This window comes from Pseudochaenichthys georgianus, chromosome 11 (assembly GCF_902827115.2).
Source record: "Pseudochaenichthys georgianus chromosome 11, fPseGeo1.2, whole genome shotgun sequence".
Lineage (NCBI taxonomy): Eukaryota > Metazoa > Chordata > Actinopteri > Perciformes > Channichthyidae > Pseudochaenichthys > Pseudochaenichthys georgianus.
Genome location: NC_047513.1, coordinates 18,264,263 through 18,286,118, shown reverse-complemented (window position 1 = coordinate 18,286,118; position 21,856 = coordinate 18,264,263). Strand labels below are relative to the sequence as shown.

The window sequence follows — 21,856 nt, the reverse complement described above, 5'->3', positions numbered from 1 at the left end:
TCTGCGATGTTCAATGTGGGAGAAGAAGAGGCGCAAAATAACCCGGCGGAATAATAAAGAATTTCGTGTGTAGCATAATGAACATCAAAATGCATCAACCATTATAATGCAATAATATTTATTATTGGGAAATGGCTTGTAGAGCAGAATACTAACACATGTTGCACTTTAATGCAGTTTATTTAATGCATTTTCTTTAAACTTAAGTAACATTTTAAATGCAGTATATAGAATGTCTTCACTGTATTGTTACTTCTTGTATAAGTGAAATGTACTTCTCACCACTCAAGATCAGATATAGTTTAGTCATTTTGCCAGTCAGTAGAAATTTGACACTATGAAGTGTAACAGTAACCCTGACAAAGTCAATGCAGTCTTCTTTGGTTGTTAAGAGCTTCTGAATGTCTAACTTTCAGACACCTCTAAGATCACATTAATCAGCCATGGGTTGCCTGCCAGAGAGCTTAGCTCACTACAAAACACTCCTCAGGGCAGCATAAGGTTAGCTCTGTGTGGTTAGATAACAGATAATCAGTGAGAAGAGGTGTTCGCTCCTCTGCTGTGCAGCTCAGTAGCTTCTCCAACCAGCACCATGACTTAGCCTGGTCCCTAAAGCCGCTGTTACCTAATGACAGAGTCCTGACGGAGCCACAGGCCGGCTGATTTACACCATCCAGTTCAAAGCTTCTTGGTTTATGAGCCGGGCAGACCAGGCCTTACTGGTTTATGTGTATGTTTGTGGGTTTGTGTGTGAAGAGCTGGGGATGGCTTTACAGTCACATCAATGTTATGCAATCCTATTAGAGGTTGCAGTGCTATAGCTCCAGAGTGCTCAGGGCTCTCCCACAGGGTCACACTCAAGATGACCTCTCACTTCTGTTGAGTGTGAATAATGTGGCCTGCTGGTAAAAAGGAAACAAGTGATAATCACAGTATCACAATGTCAAACAGTGCTACCATGACTCAAATGACTCACTCTGAAACTGCAGTAATAAAGCGGTCAGAGTCTCAGGTTCAATCATTGAATATGGATTTTCTGACACTTTTTTAGCTATGTGTTTGTTTGTTTGTTTGTTTGTTTGTTTGTATATTTGTATATTTGCTAAAGCTGCAACTCATCATTAACAGTATTGATTAATCTGCAAATCATTGTATGGACTAAACTATTAATCCTCTGGTCGGTACATTTTAAATTAAAGCCTAAAGTGTTATTATGATATAAAACAGAACAAATTGAACCCTAGCCATATTGAAAGAGCATCAGCATTTCTGCCAATTTTGACGATTAATCCATCAACAAAATAAAGTTATTTATTTCTATTCCATTTTTTTGTTACTGATTATGATCACAGATTCTATAGCACTCTATGTACAGAACAGTCTTTGAAAACTTGATGCTGATTCATGTTTAAAAGGATGACCATGTAACTTTGAGACAAATATAGAACAATGATCTGCAACATTGGCAGGTTGAGTCTTCCTGAGGTACTTTGTGTATCTGTTCCCCCTCATTTCTTCCCTGTTGTTTATAAGAAAGGCAAAATGAACCCCAGCAAATCACTTTTATACCCAACAGGGGTTGAATGTGCACACAACCCGCCTTTTCCACAGATGATACTTGTTCATATTATTGGACCATGACATGCTCGGTTTGATTTTATAGTTATTTCAGAATCTGAATCAAAATACCTTTATTTCATCCCACAGAGGGGAAATGTGCATTTGTGACTGCAAGAAAAGAGCCAAAGACAGCTTAATGTTACCTAAGAAGCATGCATTACACAAATAATAAAGATACAACGTTTCAAAGAAAAATTACACAATTTACAAAATACACATCCTGTAACAGTTCTGAGATATAGCAGCCAGGTATATATTACACAGTTATTAACGGCATTACAAACGTTCAAAGCTATTTATTTGGATTGTTCATCATTGCTGAGAAGGGCAACATGACATTTCTATTTGAAGCTAAATGGATGTCTGCCTGCATGTGTCTAAAGGCTTTTCAGACATTCATAACTTGTCTGTTGTGTTAAGTTTTTGAATGCATCCAGTGAATCATTCATATATGAGTGAGGTCAGTAGTTTGATGACTCAGCAGGGCCGTGTACTTTATAAGGCCATTAAAGAAAATGCTTGCTAGAACACTGACTGAATAAGCCCCGTGGCTTTGACTTCCACTAATCATCTTAGGCAATGCATGGCTCCCAAGATGCCTGCATGGGAACACCTTTACTGGGCCGCAGCAGCATACGACTGGTGGTACTGTCACCATAATCATGCAATACTTAAAAATGCAATACTTTTATCATGTTGTTGCTCAAACAAACAGATATGTAAATGAATGCAAACATTTTTAATTAAGTCTTAAACCTTTTTCTTTATGATTTGAATTCCTGCAATGTACAAGAATGTTGCAAGAACCTCTCATTAGCAAAGAAACGCGGTAATTTGCATAATGCATGCAAACTAAATGTTAGACTTCATTAGAAGAAGAGAATCTTGGCAGGTGAAACCTCAAGTTATACGGTATGCACTGCGCCGCTGCAAACACAGCTAATAATTTAAAACATTTGTTAAGAGGTTTTATGTATTTGTTTTATTCATATCTAACAACAACAATGTTAACATTGCTCATGCCTTGTGAGGGAAATGAATATATAGGCATTATAAAAATGAGAAATCATAAAAACCAGGACAAATCTAGTGCACTTTTTTGTTAGAAAAAAATAAGATACAATAAATAAAGACAGCAATTGAGTTACAGAGCAAAGGTAATAAAGACATTTGGGGATGTTCAAGTAAATACAGAGTATACCATATAACAAAAACCATATACAATAAATAGAAATATGAAAGCTCTAGGCTTTGTTTGTGGGGTAACATATGTGCTAAAACAAACTAGTTTGCAATAAAATATAAAACTGTCCTTATTCCTGTTATATTTGGAAAATGCTAGAAAGCACGTCAACTTTACTCTTTGCTACCACAATATAATTAATATTTACAGTGGTGTTCAGTAAGTATATTTCTAGGCCTACTGTACTTAAGTACCATTTTGACATTTTTACTTTACTTGAGTATTAATTCCATTTTATGTTGTACTTTGTACTTCTACTCCACTAAAATGTAGGGTTAATATTCTACTTTTACTCGACTACATTTTTGTAGTAGGCCTACCTTTGGTTACTGGGAGATATAGATTAATGATAAACAATATGATCAACACTCAAATAAGACTTTATTTACCCAGCAGTATAATTAAAACTAGCTTCACCTTCACCAGGTTGATAAACACATCAATAATTGTATGTAAAAACATGTAATATATATGATTGTGAAATGAGCCAATGTGCATAATGAGTACATTTTACTTTTGTTACTTTAAGTATATTTTGATGCTAATAGCCTACAACTTTTGTACTTTTACTTAACTTGAGTCACATTTGCAATGCAGGACTTTTACTTGTAACAGAGTATTCCTACACTCTGGTTGTTCTACTTTTACTTAAGTACAATATATGAGTACTTCTTCCCCCTCTGCACATTATAATTAATATTTAAATAGCCAGGCCTAGTAGTACAACCTTACTGTGTGAATTGTTTTATACGCTGATCTTGTTGCCGGGCCAACGCGACTTCCTATTGGCCGCCGCAGTATCACGTGACAGTCCTGACGTCATGGTGAGTGTCTGCAGGCTGAGCGGAGTATGTGCAGCGAAACAAGCTGAGAGAGTGCGGACTGATAGCAAGCAGGGAAACTGCAGCTCCTGAGAGGCTCCTGCTGCTAGCTGTTGCCCTCCTAAAGTCTGTGAAACGTTTCACTGCTGAGACGCGAAGTAATGGACAATTAGAGAGACATTCAACAGGCTTTCAACAGCTACTTAAAAGCGAGGTAAGTTGTCGCTCACGCTGTCCCTCCCTCCCTCGCTGTTTGTCCGCTTCCTGTTTTTGTAGTTGCTTGGACCTCAGGTGAGATGAGTTACAAGCTTCAAGAGTAACTTTACAGACTTTTATTGGTCTGCATAATATTATTTTCTTCTATTAATTGCAACAGCGTTACAAGATGGTAGCAGCGGATAAAGCTTTACCTAGATTTGTAATCGGATGAGGCTGCTCTTCTTTCCTAAATTAACTTCCAGGGTAGCCGGTAGCAGAGGTGCTGTGTGTCCTTATACACTTTTCATATTTATTTGTAGAATGAGTGAGGACAGGAAGTGGAAAAGGAGTCCTCCACTAACACACTAGTCTGAGTGAGGTGAGGCAGGGTATCTCCTTTCAGTAAACACACATCAGTCACTCAGTGGACTAAAGCAGGACAGAGGAGGTAGCTTTATTGGACTGCTGATAGGCTACTTTATCTTGGATTGAAATGCTTTGCTGTGCATGAATGCCTGTGGTGGATGTACTGTCAAATATATGGTCAGTGTGGTAGCAGTGAGATCATGTTTTCACTGAAATAAGGTGAGTAGCTTCCCAGCATTACAAGGTTTAACATATATTTAAGTCAGGGCATCAAATAAAAGATTACATATTTGACAATGATTTTGATAATCTATGTATCTATTTACCTAATTTTCTATGATCATTTAAAAACAAATTAGCAGGTTTTAGCTTCTCAAATGTGAGGATTTGTAGGATGTTTCTTCTTTGTTTTGTTTGTTGCAGTGAACCAAATGTATATAAAAATGTATCTCCACAAAATGTTCTGCTACAATTTCTCATGAGCCCAAGTTGAGGTCCTTAAACAGCTAGTTTTATCTGACAACAGTCCCAAATATAAAATATATAAAAGTATTGTTGAAGCAAATAATCAATTCATTTATAAAATGTCAACATATAATAATAAATAAATAATGAAAACAGTCATTAGTTGAATCCCTACATTGCATTGCTTATTCAGTGGAGCGTATTGGTTTCAGGTTTCCGTTAAATGGTTAAACAGCTAGAGTAAGACTGAGGTTTAAAAGTGGCTTGTTGTATTAAGAGGCTCTGTGCAAATTTACTTTTTGTTAGCTGTTGGTTTCTAGTGATTGAACTGGTTTAGTTTGTGATGTGGGATGTAAACAAGAAACCTGCCATGAGTGAATTTCCTCTGGCTGTCTCTGTGAAATGTTCTTGTATGTTCTTGTAATGTTTGATCAAGTGAAAGAGACACAGAAGGAGACAAATAAACATTAAAGTGACAAGAAAAGCACAAGCTCATGACATAAAATGAAAGATGTAGTGGATATGAGATAAAAAGACACACAGACTGGTTTTGCTATCTTTGAGTCACCGTCGCACCCGAACATCCGATGTTTTTAGGAAATGAAATCTCAGTCCAGCTACTCCTCTCACCTCAGGAAGCCAACACAACATGGCAAGAATCATTTAAAGACCCGCGGAGGTGCGGACACAAGGGTGGAGTCGAGATAATTTCCCCCTTGGTGTCGGTCTGTCGGAAGCATCTCTTCAAACATTTCAAGATGCTGAACTCTGATGTTCTATTCCTGTGTGCGTGGGTTTGTTTTGGGCCAGTCTGACCACATTGGCAGCGTCCTCTGTAGTTATGTTCGTCTGTGCAGCAGTCAGCGCTCTTTCAGTTGAAGTGGACCTTGTTTTTTTAGAGAAAGGAGTCGGGGAGAGCGATTGGAAAAAACAAGGATGAGTGTTAGATTAAACAGAAGTAGGAGAGCTTCAAATGTTGAGATAATGATAGATTCTGGACTGCTGATATTTTGGATAGAAAGCCGCAGTTAACACACGCTGTGCAGCATATATCACTGGCAGAGCAGGGTGGGAGTTGTTTAGTCATCGGACAGAATGACATTTCCATTTCCAGAGCCTTTGTCTTTTCAACAGGCTGTTTCAGAGAGAGGCACATTTAGATATTCAGTGCAAAGTAAACGCCACTCCTCGTGCAATCAGTGACAATTTGCTGTGTGTGTGTGTCTGTCTTCTTGCAGTTGTTGTCAGTGAAATTTTTTTTTTTTTTTAATCTTGTTCTCATTCGCTTCCTCATGATGACCTCCCTGTCATGATTGTGGTTTTCTGCAGCTCAGACATCGACGCACAAAGCTCTCCGGCTGACAAATTGAGCTCATGTGTGCTGCATTATGATGAAGTTGCTGCCTAGGGTTTCTCAAATTGGCAGGATGAATAGGATTTAGAGAAGAGAAGGAATGGACTTTGTCAACCAAAGAAAACACAATGTTATTATTTAGAGTGCTGTAAATAAAAAATAAACTAACATCCAGAGAAACCAAATCCTGTCAATTGTACACAAACTCATCTTAACACACGTTTCACATCACGGAAGGCCATTTGAAATGACAACTAGAAGCAGAAATGAAGGAAGGACATTGATTAACCCAAATATTAAGGAAGTGTATGAGGATGTTTGGGCTATCGTTAGAGCTATGAATGTTTGTGTTTTTAAAGTGTGAATTGGCCCTCAGCGTCACTTTGATGTGAAAAGTTCTTATTTGCAAAAAGCTGGCTGCAATTTATGATTCATGTCATTATGAATTATGACCAGCTGCTGATTCTTTTCTCAATTCATCTTTCAGTGTTCATATATCTCTATAGGTATGTGTTCTTGTTTTGTCTGACCATCAGTCCAAAAACCAAACGATATTACATTTCCTATAATATGACTACAAAATATAAATAAACAGTAAATCCTCACATTGGAGAATTTGAAAGCAGAGGGAAATAATAATAAAAGATGAATCAATTATCTTAATATTGCAAATTATTTTGTGTCAGTTAATCCACTAAAGGTTTCAGCTCCAGACTGGAAAACGTTTGTGTCAATAGAATCAAAATCATACAAACCAGTAGATTATTTTCACTTTTAGCTGCTGCAAAGTCACATTTGTACTTACTATTATTACGTATATCACTTTCTAACACTATTTACTAATCCTTTTTTTACTATTTGAGTCAGTTGGAGCTGTATAGGTTCTACAACCTTATTTGACTGATGTGCCATGATAAGTATTTTCCAAACCCTCTGCTGAATTTAGTTCCCAAGACACTGTGGCACAGATTGGCCTGACGGTAGACTGGTCCTGACCCTACGCTAAATAACTCGGGAGATAAAGTTGCAGGCAGATATTCAGGCAGCCGCTGAAGCACGCTGAACAGCCCTCGTCATGATACTTGTAACGTGAGCACGGGGCTCCTGCAGCTGCGTTTTGATGGCAGTTTGAAATGTGCTGCTGACCAGACATGTGATCGCACACGATCTGCGGACAGGAGATGTTTAAAGAGAGGGACGTGCACGGAGTATTCATACCATAGACTGTATGATTCATACGTGCCAGACTTATGAGGGTAATGGCGGTCAGAAACACAACCTTTTTCTTTGGTCCTTGTTTATTTGTAGCTTCTTTAAAGAAAAAACACATTGGTGTGGTGGTCTAAATTTGAGTCGGATGTGCTGTAGGGCCTCTCTATTGTTAGTTTTTTGTGTCATCCTGCGCTGTGCTTAACTGCATTTTAATCACACTGATTCATTTGTGGCAGATTATTATCGCTGTCACAGTTGAGACATCAACCAACTTTGTTTTTGTGTGTAGGTATCTTTTAATTTTCAAACTAGACATCATGAGAGAACAGCAATTCTACATTAGGGATTTATTTGTCACCTTTCGGCACCATCGAGAAGACAGAAAATAAATTGGCAATAAGTTTGCTCATTAGTTCATCGTAAACAACATTATTTTATGTAAAAAACGGTCTTAAAGCGACATATTTCAGCTTCTCAATTGTGAATTAGATGTTCTCTTCATGCTGCTCTAGCTCTAGGCTCCTGCACAAATAGATACAACATGAATTACGTGCCTAAATAGCAGAGAAGAAAGTGAGTGATTGTGATGTTGCCATCATCAAAATCATGTGCCCGTGTAATCAAATCAAATCAAGTTTTATTTATATAGCACATTTCTAAATGATTTTTGGTCGAGTCAAAGTGCTGTACATATAATAAAAATAGCCTACAGTAGAGACACTTTACAGCAAATGCAACAGCACAGATTGTTCAGAATATCAGTATGAGAAATACGACGCCCTCTATCCTTAGACCCTCACATCGTACAAGGAAAAACTTCCAGAGAAAACCCACAGTTTAAGGGGAACGTGGGAGAAACCTCAGGGAGAGCAACAGAGGAGGGATCCCTCTCCCAGGACGGACAGACGTGCAATAGATGCCGTGTGTAAATCGAAGAGATAATACATTTTACAGCATATAGACCGAATGTTAGGAAATGCATGTGTCTGTAATAAGAAGATGAAGTGTAAAAGACTGTATGTCTGTTTCTGGAGTTCAAAATCACATTTAACTCTGACTTTTGTCCTCGCCTAAACCTCTGTGATGTCTTATAAAAGCTGAAATGAAACATCACTCTATTTAATAGCGACCTCTGGGTGAATATCACACGGCAGATCTTGCAGGTTTAATAATTGCGTCCTTGTTAGGTCGGGAAGGACTGGCTTCACCTCCGCAGCCTGATCGCAGACGGATCATATTGCCCCCCCCCCCAGCTTTCTTCTGCTTTCTGCTCTTGGATTATCTGTGGGACCTTTGGGTTCCGATTTACCTGCAGGATATAAATGGAGACTTCTGGCGGTTACATAAGTGGACAACAAGATGTTCTGGGATGGTGGCGTGTCGAGGGCTTTTCGTGCGAGCAGCAAGAATGAGTCAACCTCTCAGATGCTGCTCTAAAAACATATTTGCTGCAGAGTTGTGTGGGATTTCAGCTTTTAAACCAGTAATTCAATAGTATAATGTTATATAATTGGCTTCAAAAATGAAACATTTTATATATAAGTTAATATTAAAGTGTTAAGAACTAAGATTTGGTATCACATTTTCGGGTCAGATTTTGAGAGTTTTCTAAGTACTCATGGTTATTTTCACGATGAATGCATTATCTTCTATATTAATGATCAAACCAATAATTACGTGGTCCATAAAATGCATTCACAGCTTCCCAGTGGACGTTTTCATAATTATATAAAAATAGATATATTTGGTAATACTTGTTTTTGGTCACCATCAGTCCAAAACGAAAATAGATATCCTTTTTGCCATCAACTTAAGAATGTATTTTCTAAAATTATTATTACCGGTAGGTTTCATATTAACATCAATATAATGATAAGATTACATGTTACCTACCCCTGAATGCTTGCTTTAAAAAATACTCTGTGGTTGGAGATTAATGATATTGAACAATCAAACGTTTTTTTTATTAGTATATGGAAATTCAGTATCCAACTATTTTTATCAATTAATATTTGTCTCAACCTGAAATGCTAAACAGACATGTTTGCAGCTCAAATGTGAGGAATTGCTGCTTTTCTTAATGTATTATTTGATGATAATCACTGTTGGTTGGAAAAACAAGACAATTAAAGAAGTGATCTTGATGTCTAAAGAGGCATTGCTGTATATCATTAGTTGTAGTGTTAGTTAAATCTGTCTGAAAGCCCCACAGGTTGATCTTGTCCTACTAAACGTCTGAACATGTGTGCCCTGTTGCTGTTATTAGAAACTGAAAGTGACAGCATGGATTATACATGCAGTCTATGATTATACCTGCACAGCTCACCTCTCAGGCCTGTTCCCCTCGCAGAGGCACTCACGAGGTTAAACAAGTGCCGGGTGCTCACTCTTTGTCTTGACCTTATGAAATGGAAGAGACTTGGCTAAACCACGTGACCTTTCCACTTGTCAAAGCCTCCGTTATGTAACAGTGTCATCAGAGGTCGACCAGCAGCAGCAGGTAAGAGTCTTAACGTTAATTGTAGGCAGTGATCTCTGGGAGACAGAAATAGCTTCTTAGGGATGACTAGTTAAAGGGATGTTCAGTGGAGGTCTGAGCCCTCATCCCATCATTTCTTCCTTTTGAAATGCACAGCATAGTGAGAGGGGTGGTGTGCAGTGTAAGCATAATATGTTAAGTTACATAAGGGCTGCAAGTAACCATTTTCAGTGTCAAAAAAGTCAGAAAAATGGCCGTCTCAATTCCTGATTGTCCAATTTATGTCTTTACCTGTCTTGCTTTGTCAGTCCAAAACAAAAGATATTCAGTTTAATATGATATATAACACAGACAAATAGTTAATCTACAGGAACAGCGTTTTTTTGCCATTATTGCATCAAAAAAATACTTCAACAGTTAATAAAACATCGTTTTCTTCTGCTGTTAACTAATCGTGGCAGTTCTACATTTATAAAACATTCATTTGGCAGTCAAAACAACCTACATGTTTACCCATACATACTATACTGAACACATGCAGCCTTACCTGCATGTTTGTAGACTGTGGGAGGAAACGAAAACCCACAGGGAGAAACATGCAAACTCCACGCTGAAACTACACCCAGCCGTGGAGTCTAAAAGCAAAGAGAGTTAGTAAAGAGAGAGCATCCAGTGTGAGAGTTAACAGCTCAGCACACAGTAAAGCTGCAACTAATTATTTTCATTATCAATTAATCAGTTCTCCGTAAAAGCACCAAATTAGTTTAATAATATGTTGTTGTAAAGCCAGTAAGAGCAACACTAATTAACCTTCCCTCGCTCATGCAGAGTAATGGAGATTGAATCATTTTAATCGGCTCTGTTTGTGTAAACAGTCTGGCATAAAGACGACGGTCTAATTGGAGCTGCAGCTAAAAGCAAACAATTAAACAAGCCGTCTGCACAGAAAGTATAATTAAATGCTACTGTTAATCATCGGCGGCATATAAAGTGATGTTTCTTTGACAACCTGCTGCCCAAAACAAGAGTTATTGTTTGGTCAGTAAACATTACAACACGACCTCAGTAATCATTACAGCGCTCCAATCCATTAAAACATTAAAATGCAGTTTGCAGAGTGTGTGGCGGTTGTGGTCACCAATGGAAACAAATGGATGACATTAAAAGAGGATATCAGGATGACGTCAACTGTTGATTAGGAGAATATCTAATAGAAAGTTGACGTCAGTATCTGTGTGTGTTTAGGGTACATTTACTGAGCTGGTTTTGAGTTTTCTCTGCATTTTAAGCATTTAGATCAGGGATGGGCAAATGGCGGCCCGGGGGCCCTCAGATTAATTAATAAACAACATAATTTAAAAAAAAGTACTGATTCCGTCCACTAGACTCCTAGTTACGTCGCGAGCTGCGTACATGATTTCGTTCAGCAGCCAAATACCGCAAAAATAATCTGTGACGCGTTTGTGTGTATTGTGTTTGTTTCCCGGGGAAACACTCACAAGAAACACCGGCTGTTGTTATGCCTGCTGTGACGTTAAGTTACCGCTTGTAAGTATGCCTTTTACAAAAAAAGTTGTATTTATAATCTGAATTTGGTGAAACTAGTTTAATATTCTAAAAACCAAGACTTTGTTGTTTATTTGAAATCAGATGAAAACAAACTGTCACGGACCCTGCCGTGTTATCTATGATTACTATACGCTTTTCATTCATAATTTCAGTGGGAGGGAGGGGGAGCGGCACTGAGGAACAGCAGAGTGCGGGCTGACAGGTGTCAGTATTGACATTCCCCTTATTGTGGAATAAGGGGAACGCAGAGACAGGCTACAAGTGTCTTAGCTAAATTCAAGTTAGACAACTAATGTCTGGGTCAGTGTTCTTGACTTCATGTTTATCTCATTTGAATGGTTAATCTCAATACACACACATTTTCCGTGCTTTCCAATAGTTTAAAATAGTTTTATTCCACACTGTTAAATCACCTGTTCAATCCAAACATGCCACTTGTAAAAATTAAATAACATTTCTGTGAACTGATATTTGTTTAGTGAGCTTATTAGAGGATGTTCCCTGAAAGATTGTAAAATGTCAATGAAGATGTCAAACTTAGTATATTTGTTAATAATTACATACAATACATGGAATTTGTGTGTGCGCGTTGAAGTGAATCTGTGGCCCCCTGGTGGCCAGTACATAAATGATGTGGCCCCCACCACCATCCAAGTTGCCCATGGCAGAACAATACTTTCTAAAAAAACAACAAATTCCACTGTGAGCTCACAAACCATAGAGAGGCGAAGTCCCTCCCTTTCCAGGGGAGCTCCATGGGACCTTATTTTGGAAAAATTATGTATTGATGTCAATGGCGAGAGAAAGATTATCTTTCGATTCCGTTTCAATTGTGCCACTAATTACACATATGATGTTTGTCAATTTAAAAGATAACTTTGCAAGTCAAAACAATTTAAATGTGTCGTAAAACTGTGAAGTAACACTTTTTTTTGTGTGAACCCGCTCAATGAACTACATCTCCCGCCTTGCACCACACAGCAAGACGGCCGTCACGTTGGCACATTTCACTTCTTTCTTTCAGAATGAGGCGAAAAGTATTAAAAGAGGTGAAAATCCCTCCAAGTCTGGGCATGTTGAGAGCTGTATACACAGAAGGGGAGTTAGTCGGTTCCGTAAGAGCCAGCATGCGGGACCGGGATTCTGGGATTTGTAGTCTTTCTAGTTGCGTATTTTTCATAGTCTTATATTTCAACAGTGTTACGACAAACTGTGACTTTTTTGACATGGAAATTATTTTTTAAGATTGACAAACATCATATGTGTAATTCATGGCACAATTCAAACGCGATCGAAAAATACGTTTTCTCTCCCCATTGACTTCAATACATAATTTTTCCGAAATAACGTCCCATGGGTCGGAAGTAGATGGGCGGGACTTCGCCACTCTATTGCTTGCTGTGAATGTAACTTTGTTTTCTTCGTGTGGCAATGGCATCATATATAACATGAGACTTTAGATATCATATCATGGATGTTCTACCCTGATCATATGGGCAGTCCAGATACAAGTTGACTAGGAAAGAGATAAGATAAGACTTTATTTATCTCGAAGGGAATTGTTGTGCCAGAGTAACACAAATACAATAAACACAGCAGCATAATAGTAAAACTGTACACTAAAAGTTCAGTAAAAAAAATCTCTATTACTTTTTGTAAAAGTCCTCCTTATCTTCTTGTAGTTTCAAAAGTCTATCATAAATCTAATCTAATCGATAGATTTATGAGTAAAAAATTATTAAAGTAGGGTAGACATGTGGATATTATCCGGCTGAACAAAACGTGCATTTATCTAACAGGTTTGTTTCCCACAGATCTTATTTGGAGCTAATTTCTAAAATCCTATGGAGAAATCTCATTGCTTTAAATAAAAAATATTCTGAGCATGCGCAGTGTAGTTTTTACAGTCACCATTGACTTAGAGTCTTAGACAGTCAGAGGGAGGGGCAGGATCGGGTTTTGTCCCACATGGCTCTAAACAGCATAATAGGCACACACTGTAGACACTAATTAGAAGAACACAGACTAAAACAGCAATGTACAGACGAATCGGATGATTAAACATGATCTTAAAATATATATATTTTTTTTTTTTGCATTTTTTTGTAATCATTATTTGTAATACTTTCTGCTGACACTAGGTGGGGCTGTGCCAGTCGCCACTGGGTATGAGAGACCTGTGAACTATTTCCCCAAATGACTACTATTAGTCATCGTATAGTCCCTCTTACAGCCAACATAATGGCACTTTTTTTTGTGCAGTCTGTGCATCCCTAATCTAACAGACCCAAAACCAAAAATATTTTCTTTAGTGACGACTAAGAAAAAGCAGCAAATTCTTACATGTGAGAGGCCAGAGGCATCAAATGTTTGGTCATTTAGTCTAAAATAACTCAAGAGATTTAATAGATGATCAAAAAAGTTTCCTATTTTTATTGGGAATACCTTTGGTGCTAATGTGACAATTTAAAAGTCCCCGTGTCACCTTACGGTCTAGAATGTTTGTTTGATTTTGTAAAATGTAAAGCCGGACATGCTTCCAGTCTTAATATCAGCCGTTCACACCGGACCCCGCTGTGTATCTGCTGCTGGGTTTTGTTCCAGGAGTGATGAGTGGAAACATGTGTTAATGTTCTTTTCACGCTGCTCCAGCATCCACGCTGGCGTTGAAGTGAACTATATGAGTAACAGCAGGGAACTCATTAGAGGCAGCTGCCACATTGCTAGAGCCCATTGTTTACTCTGAGTTTATAGCTGGCTGTTTATGGAACATGCGAGTGTGAAATAAAGGGTCAAGGCGGCAGAATACTTGCATTAGCAGTCAACAAAACTAATAGAACATCAGGGTATTTAATTCAAAATGCAACCACTCTTTGACAGATCTACATATTCATACAGTTTCACTTAAAATGACACATTTGTTTCAGTCAATTTGTGAAGAATAGTGTTTCCACCACTTTGTTTACTGTTGAGTTTGTCACTGAAGCAGCACTTTTCATTAGCTCTGCCTCTAAGTACAGTAAATTACTAATAGCAAAAAGAACATCATCCCATTATGAAGTCTTATCAATCAGGCGTGGTTAATTAATGGATCCGCTGAAGTCAAATGGGATTGTACACAGTCTACATGTGCATGCAGGGATATGAATTAGATTGCTTATTATGTTATGATTTTTTTATATTTGAGCTTTTGAGTCTGTGAACAAAATAATAAAATCCACAAATGTTGAGTGGAAACATATTGGTGACAGATTTGTCTTCCTGGAACAAACTACCAGTGATTTGCGTCGGCCTGCCATTGCTGATTTTATCTGTCATTAACCTCGGCTAAGCTTAGAACAGCTTCCCCCTTCTCCTCCGCTGGTCTGACAGGGGAAGTGCTAAGCACATTAGCTGCAGGGTTAAATGATGAACTGACTCTTCTGTCGAGTGTTAAGGCTCCATGTTCGCTTTCTGCAGCCACTGCAGGGGATTGTTACTTTTTTTCTTTTTTTTCACTTTGCATGTTTATTATGCGCCAGGAAAGAATAAAAAGTCCAGCTGAACTTGAGGTTTACTTCATATCTATATATCTTTTCACGTTGGTATATTTTTAAAACTAGGCTGATCTTGATTATTATTATTACAGAGGAAGTGTGTGTTGTTCCTGCATGAAATGTAACGTGCATCTGCAGAGATACACACGCATTTGCAGAGATACACACGAATTGGGGTTATCGTGTGTGTGTGTGTGTGTGTGTGTGTGTGTGTGTGTGTGTGTGTGTGTGTGTGTGTGTGTGTGTGTGTGTGTGTGTGTGTGTGTGTGTGTGTGTGTGTGTCATGTGGTGGTCTCCTGTTGCAGCTGCATGGGATGCTGAACCAGGCTGTGCATGAGCACAAAACCGCATGCACAACCTCATCGTGTGCATTCACTTTTATTTACTATCATTGTGGTTATACTAATGTTTTGTGCAACAAACTGTGAAAAAGATAAGTGCAGCTAAAAAAATACACCTATCTTTCAGCCTTTAAAAAAACCAAAAAAAGACAAAATGAAAGCAACACTTCTTCTGTAAACCCCCAAATACAGGGCAACACAAGTGACAGTGAATCTCATATAAAGTGATATCAGGATCTTGAAAGCTTCTACCCAATTTATCACAATTTAACAACACTTTGATGTTAACAGCTCCAAAGAACATAACGTTAGAGCACTTGATATCCTAAAACTCCCCATTTCAAATGTTTTTGCAAAGTTAGGAAGCCAAGCAGACTTTGAAGAATCTTATCTCTTAAGTATTTTAGTTGGAAGATGATCACATCCTAATTGTGAGTAGCTCGAGATCCAGAAGTTTCTATCAGGAGCTGAAAAGAGAATACATATTGATGATGATGTGTTAGTGTGGATATACAGCTTGTTCCAGTGCCCCCAGGTGGACAAAAAGTTGGCTAATACAGGTTTTAAACTGAATTTTTGGTGTCCAAAGAGTCGGTTTATTATTTTGTATTTCACAAAAACAACGAAAAACCATTAATCCAGCTTTTCAAAGTGGGAAAATTCATGAAGACCTTTTGATATCGCCTTCTCCTCTCTCCCAGCTGTATCAAAGATTCTCAAGGTTATTTCAGATTATATCTAACAACCTTTTTGTGTCCCCCTCTCTCTTTCTTTCTTCATCGTTGTCTGCAGTCTAAGTCACCGCTGCCCTCACATCGCCCACAGCCTGAACAAAAGCAGCGACCATGGGCAAACAGAACAGCAAGCTCCGTCCCGACGTCATGCAGGACCTGATGGAGAACACGGAGTTCACCGAGCACGAGATCATGGAGTGGTACAAGGGCTTCTTGCGGGACTGTCCCAGTGGCGCGCTCTCCATGGAGGAGTTCAAGAAGATCTACGCCAACTTCTTCCCCTACGGAGACGCCACCAAGTTCGCCGAACATGTCTTCCGCACGTTTGACGCCAACGGAGATGGGACTATCGACTTCAGGGAGTTCATCATCGCTCTGAGCGTGACCTCTCGTGGTCGGCTGGACCAGAAGTTGAAGTGGGCATTCAGTATGTACGATCTGGACGGGAATGGATACATTAGCAAGGCGGAGATGCTGGAGATTGTAACGGTGGGTTTTACTCTTAAAGTCTGGAGTAGTTTACCTCATTCAACCCCCCACTTTCTGCTTCTCCATCTGTTGACAGCCCTCAGTCTTTCAGTGGCCACTGCATGCCATCATAGTAGGGTCATGTTCCTCAAACTACTCAAGCAGTGAAGCAATACTTTGCTCAGCCATCCACACCAGCTGCTCCATCATATTTCCATCTGCTTCTGTGTTCTGCACCATTTGACCGCTCACAGCAGGGAAACCAGCTACTGAGTAATTTTAGAAACCAGCAGTTCCGACATTTCTCAATAACACTCATGTGATGTATTCCTAGAAGGGAGCGGCCCTCCTCTGATCCTCGTATTGACTCAGCATTGCATCCAGCAGCTGTGAGCCCCACCCCCCTCCCGTGTTGCTTTACAACAGCTAGTTTAACCCAGGCTCCTCGTCTTATTGGATAACCGGTTCTGACGCGCAACAGCAATCCTTTACACATGTTCGCAAATCCCAGTGCTAAAATGAGTGCTAGATCATGTGTAATCCCATTCTTTCACCAATCATCCATGTTGTATTCTGTGTCACGTGTGTGGGGACACGCCTCCCTTATGGGGACAAATTGGAGGTCCCCATAAGGGGAATCATTAATTTTAGGGTGAAGACTTGGTAAGGTTAAGGGTAAGGGTTAGGCATGTTATGGTTAAAGTTAGGATAAGTCTCCAGGAAATGCATGTAAGTCAATGTAATGTCCCCTGGTGTGTGTGTGTGTGTGTGTGTGTGTGTGTGTGTGTGTGTGTGTGTGTGTGTGTGTGTGTGTGTGTGTGTGTGTGTGTGTGTGTGTGTGTGTGTGTGTGTGTGTGTGTGTGTGTGTGTGTGTGTGTGTGTGTGTGTGTGTGTGTGTGTGTGTGTGTGTGTGTGTGTGTGTGTGTGTGTGTGTGTGTGTGTGTGTGTGTGTGTGTGTGTGTGTGTGTGTGTGTGTGTGTGTGTGTGTGTGTGTGTGTGTGTGTGTGTGTGTGTGTGTGTGTGTGTGTGTGTGTGTGTGTGTGTGTGTGTGTGTGTGTGTGTGTGTGTGTGTGTGTGTGTGTGTGTGTGTGTGTGTTGCTAAATGTCCATCAGTCCAACATAGGGCTGCATTTACTTATTATTTTCATTGTGTATTTAGATCAGCTGATGTATTTTGATGCCTGATTATAGGGTCCGCTGCAGCATCCCTTCATCTTACCATTACTCGAAAAGTAAAATATGTCCATCACAATAACCGAAAATCCAAGGTGAAGTCTTCAAATCATTGGTTTGAATAATAGTCCAAACCAAAAAGATATGTACAATCATTTAATTGCAAATATGTTGCTGAATTAATTTAATTTAGTTTTCTGTAATTGTATTCGACATGCATCTTCCTCAATGCAGCTGTCATATTAGTGACACATATCCATAACATGGCCTAAAGATGATCACAATTGTAACAGAGGCTGAACCATTACCCGCCCATATAAGCCGATTATTTAAATAAAAGTTGTGTGTGTCCGTGTGATGGATGCAGATGATCCGAAACACATTTTCTAACCGTCTAATAGAAAGATGTCAAGGACTAAACAACAAACATACGCAGCAACATTGATATATAGCAACAGCTTCAGTGTTCAAGTTCGTCAGAAAACCTAAACAGTGAAGCAATACATTCACTTTATCTATTTAAAAACCTAAACTATGTCTTTTAGGCCTGGGTACTTCCCTTTTTGTTTCCGCGCAGACGCATCAGCATCAGCCCCAGAGCTAAACATAAATAAATAAGTAATCCTTTATCTCTCTTATCCCAGAGGAGTTGTATTGATTGATGAGTCATATATATATTTCACTGCATCTTCAACAATCTAGCTGATGCAATGATGATTTGTGCTTCTAGCCGGACTATGAAACGTGATCAGACTGTAGACACTTTGTTTTTGACTGAGATATCTACTATTTAAATGTAATACACCCACTTAAAATGTTAGAGAAGGTTACTGTAGGTGACTTAACTAACCACAAACAACTCTTTTTACAATTGTAGTCTGAAACATAAAATCTTGTATATGACTTCCTCCTCTCTGTTCCCTCTATCTTCAGGCTATTTACAAGATGGTTTCCTCTGTGATGAAGATGCCCGAGGATGAGTCTACACCGGAGAAACGAACGGACAAAATCTTCAGGCAGATGGACACAAATCGAGATGGTGAGCCTTCTTCATTCTGCCTTTCACTCTGCTGCAGTGTTTTCTGATAACACAGTCGCTTCTTTAAAGCCTACAACTGAACTCAGTGCCCTGTCAATCTCAGTAACACTGCACATGGAGAATATAGGCTAATTTAATTGGCATTTCATCTAACTTAACATCATAAGAAAATAATCAACTATCACTAAAAATAGCCCAAATGATCACAAGACAACTAAAACTCACCCAATTAAATTAAAAGAAGCAGGAAATCCAGCCTATGATGCAATACTGGCCAAATCCTGTAGATGCAGTCCAGCAGTCTAAGTTGTAGCTGTTTAATAAAAGTTAAATAAAATAAATATAAATGTTTTCCGTTGTCCTCAAAGAGAACAATAATCTATATTATTTTCCACAATAGATGTATACGATGCGCACATTTATTAGACGTACAAGATTATTGTTATTAAAAAGTTAAACATGATTAGTCACAGACTGTTGTCACTAAAGGATGTTACTTATTTAAAGCTTGTTTGGCTATAGGGACGCTCCTGCTAAAACAGACTTTCCTGCACATGGGGTTTTTGTTTTTGTATTGCTATGAGCAATTGTTTAAGGAAAGTAACATCATCATGGGGAAGATATCTGCTCTTTTCTTTTGATTAAACATATTTTGTATCATCTGAAATGAATAAACAAAACCATTAATACTTGTCTTTCTCTCACAGGTAAACTGTCCCTTGAGGAGTTTGTTGAAGGAGCGAAAAGCGACCCCTCCATCGTCCGGCTGCTGCAGTGTGATCCCAGCAGTGCTGGGCTGTAGAAAACTGGACTCTTCCCCCATCATTGCTTTGATTCATTTAACACAATTTTAATATCTCTCCCAGCTGACCCACCTGAGATGGTTGACATTTGATCACTTGAGCTTTAGAGGCACACACACACACACACACACACACACACACACACACACACACACACACACACACACACACACACACACACACACACACACACACACACACACACACACACACACACACACACACACACACACACACACACACACACACACACCATGCGACTGTACTTGCTAAAAATACCAAAGCCTGCTGCAGATAGTCTTTCAGACGCTAACATGCACATTCTGTACATGTGCCTCTATGCCTGATCAAAATCCGCAGACAACACAGATCTCATACGTGGTACAAATATAACACAAAGGACTGAAATCCCATCAAAGACTTGTTAAACGCTGAATCAAAGTTGTGCTATCTCTGTCGGAGAAGACGGTCGACGAGGTTAATCCAACAGATTCGTGAGGTACATTGAGCCGAGTTCAAGTTTGTTTTTGTTTTTGTTTTTATGCTCATTGTGTTCTCTTTTAACTGACTCGGGTTGTTGAGTGATGACTGACAGATTTTTACAAAGTATTCTAGCTCCATATTAACACTGTAAAAAAATGAAGTAAATGAGTCTGGCACAACAAGTTATCAAAGCTAACAGTATGGCTTATGTAGACAAGAGATCTGGGACGTTTAGTTTTAAAGTACAGAATAATTTAAAAAGGGATAAAAGCAGTTTTTCTTTTAAATGTCTATTTTGGAGGAAGGTTACACCAAACCAAAATGATACTCAGATTTCTAAATGAAGGGGAATATTTTGACTACAGGTCACAACCATCTGTTCTTTTGAAAATGACTTTTTATGCCAAGTTCTGTATCCACACACACACACACACACACACACACACACACACACACACACACACACACACACACACACACACACACACACACACACACACACACACACACACACACACACACACACACACACACACCAGACACACACACGCACACACACAACTTAATTTAACAGATGGATACATGGATTTGACATATTCACATAAACTGAGCTGAGCTGTGAACTGTGGTTCAACATGTGTATGAGCAAAGAAAAGTTAGTAGTTGTATGAATATATAGTATGTTACTTATATATTCTTTTACTCTGTGATCACATTGTGGCGGTTCGCTACAGTGGAAAAAATAATAATTTTACAATTTTGACTTATAAATTATTGGATTGTGATTATAAACATTTTAATTTACTTGACGAATATGATATGAGAGAAAGTTGTACAGTATATCACCCATATTTATGCTAGAGATGTTAAAAAAGGAGAGGACCACACATATTGCTATTCATTCAGAAAATCCTCAGCCACATTTAGTTTATAAAGGCTTCTTTTTGCCCTTTTTGAGAGAGAAAAAAGCTACAAATCTCAGTCCAATTCAGTCTACTGTTTCCCAATAAGTCGGTACACATAGGCAGTCATTAGGATTGTGTGTATAAACGATGGCATACAAGTCATTAATGTGCAACATTAACAACTGGAAATGTCAAGTCTTTTGCGAATGTGACTTTACATCTCTTTAATGTGCACATAAACATTTAAGTGCAACTGTGACAAGGGAGATTACACATTTTTTTATGATTATGTCGCAGTAACAATTGACAAATGGAACAAAGCATTGAAGTTGACAGCGAGGAACAGCAGTGTCCACCAAACATCACTGTGTTTTTGCAGGATTTACCGTTAGCTCTAACTAGCTTCTCACTTACCTCTGACACACCAAAATATGTGGTAAGTCTTAACGGGAAGCTTAAGGATAACTTGGAGAAAAACGATTGTGATACACATTTCAAGTAGGTGATCATCAGGTCCCACATTTCACTTCAATAGCATCTTGTGGTCAAGTGCCAAATATAGATGACTGAAATAGAAGCAAAAAAATATACTGTACAGTTGTCTGTCGAACAAAACACTTTGTCACTGTATCATTTTGTAGATTTTGTATTGTTAACTGGTATGTATGTATTCTGTTTAGGTTTTCCATTTTGTTATTCAAATAAATACAAAGTGGGAAAATGGCTGATTCTCTTTTTAATAGTCATAATGTTGCATTTGAAAGTAAGACATAATTAACCATGCGCATGGCTCGGGGTAACAGTGGTTCATCTATTTGACCACTCCTGTCAAGAAATATTTGAGGGATGCCAAAAAATGTCATGGTTCGCAGACGATGGGCCTAAGCCTTGATGAATTGTCTGATTCCTTAACTTTTCCTCTGGCATCACCAGTCATATTGTACTGTGGTTTTTAAGCTAAGAGAGTAGTATAACATTTAGTATACATTATGTAAATGGTATGAATTGTAGCACCATTATCAGGCCAAACACTTACATTTTGGGTCA

General features: G+C 38.7%; 1 protein-coding gene across 2 annotated transcripts; it reads left to right on the top strand.

Moving 5' to 3' along the window:
- Window positions 1-3,685: 3,685 nt before the first annotated feature.
- Window positions 3,686-21,520, top strand: ncaldb (neurocalcin delta b). 2 transcript variants are annotated; one of them, XM_034094726.2, is made up of 4 exons: window positions 3,686-3,898; window positions 15,997-16,427; window positions 18,513-18,618; window positions 19,326-21,520. In XM_034094726.2, exons 2-4 carry the CDS (start codon window positions 16,050-16,052, stop codon window positions 19,418-19,420), a joined length of 579 nt encoding a protein of 192 aa, XP_033950617.1. In that variant the 5' UTR covers window positions 3,686-3,898; window positions 15,997-16,049; the 3' UTR covers window positions 19,421-21,520. The 2 variants fall into 2 exon arrangements, with proteins under 2 accessions (XP_033950617.1, XP_033950618.1); XM_034094727.2 differs by lacking the exon at window positions 3,686-3,898 and adding an exon at window positions 4,335-4,467.
- The last annotated feature ends 336 nt before the right edge of the window (window positions 21,521-21,856 follow it).

Bases quoted from the DNA above. Each gene is read 5' to 3' on its own strand.
- ncaldb (XM_034094726.2), top strand. From the start codon at position 16,050: ATGGGCAAACAGAACAGCAAGCTCCGTCCCGACGTCATGCAGGACCTG. The intron at 16,428-18,512 runs GTGGGTTTTACT...CTCTATCTTCAG, and splicing joins AGATGCTGGAGATTGTAACG to GCTATTTACAAGATGGTTTC. The intron at 18,619-19,325 runs GTGAGCCTTCTT...TTTCTCTCACAG, and splicing joins GATGGACACAAATCGAGATG to GTAAACTGTCCCTTGAGGAG.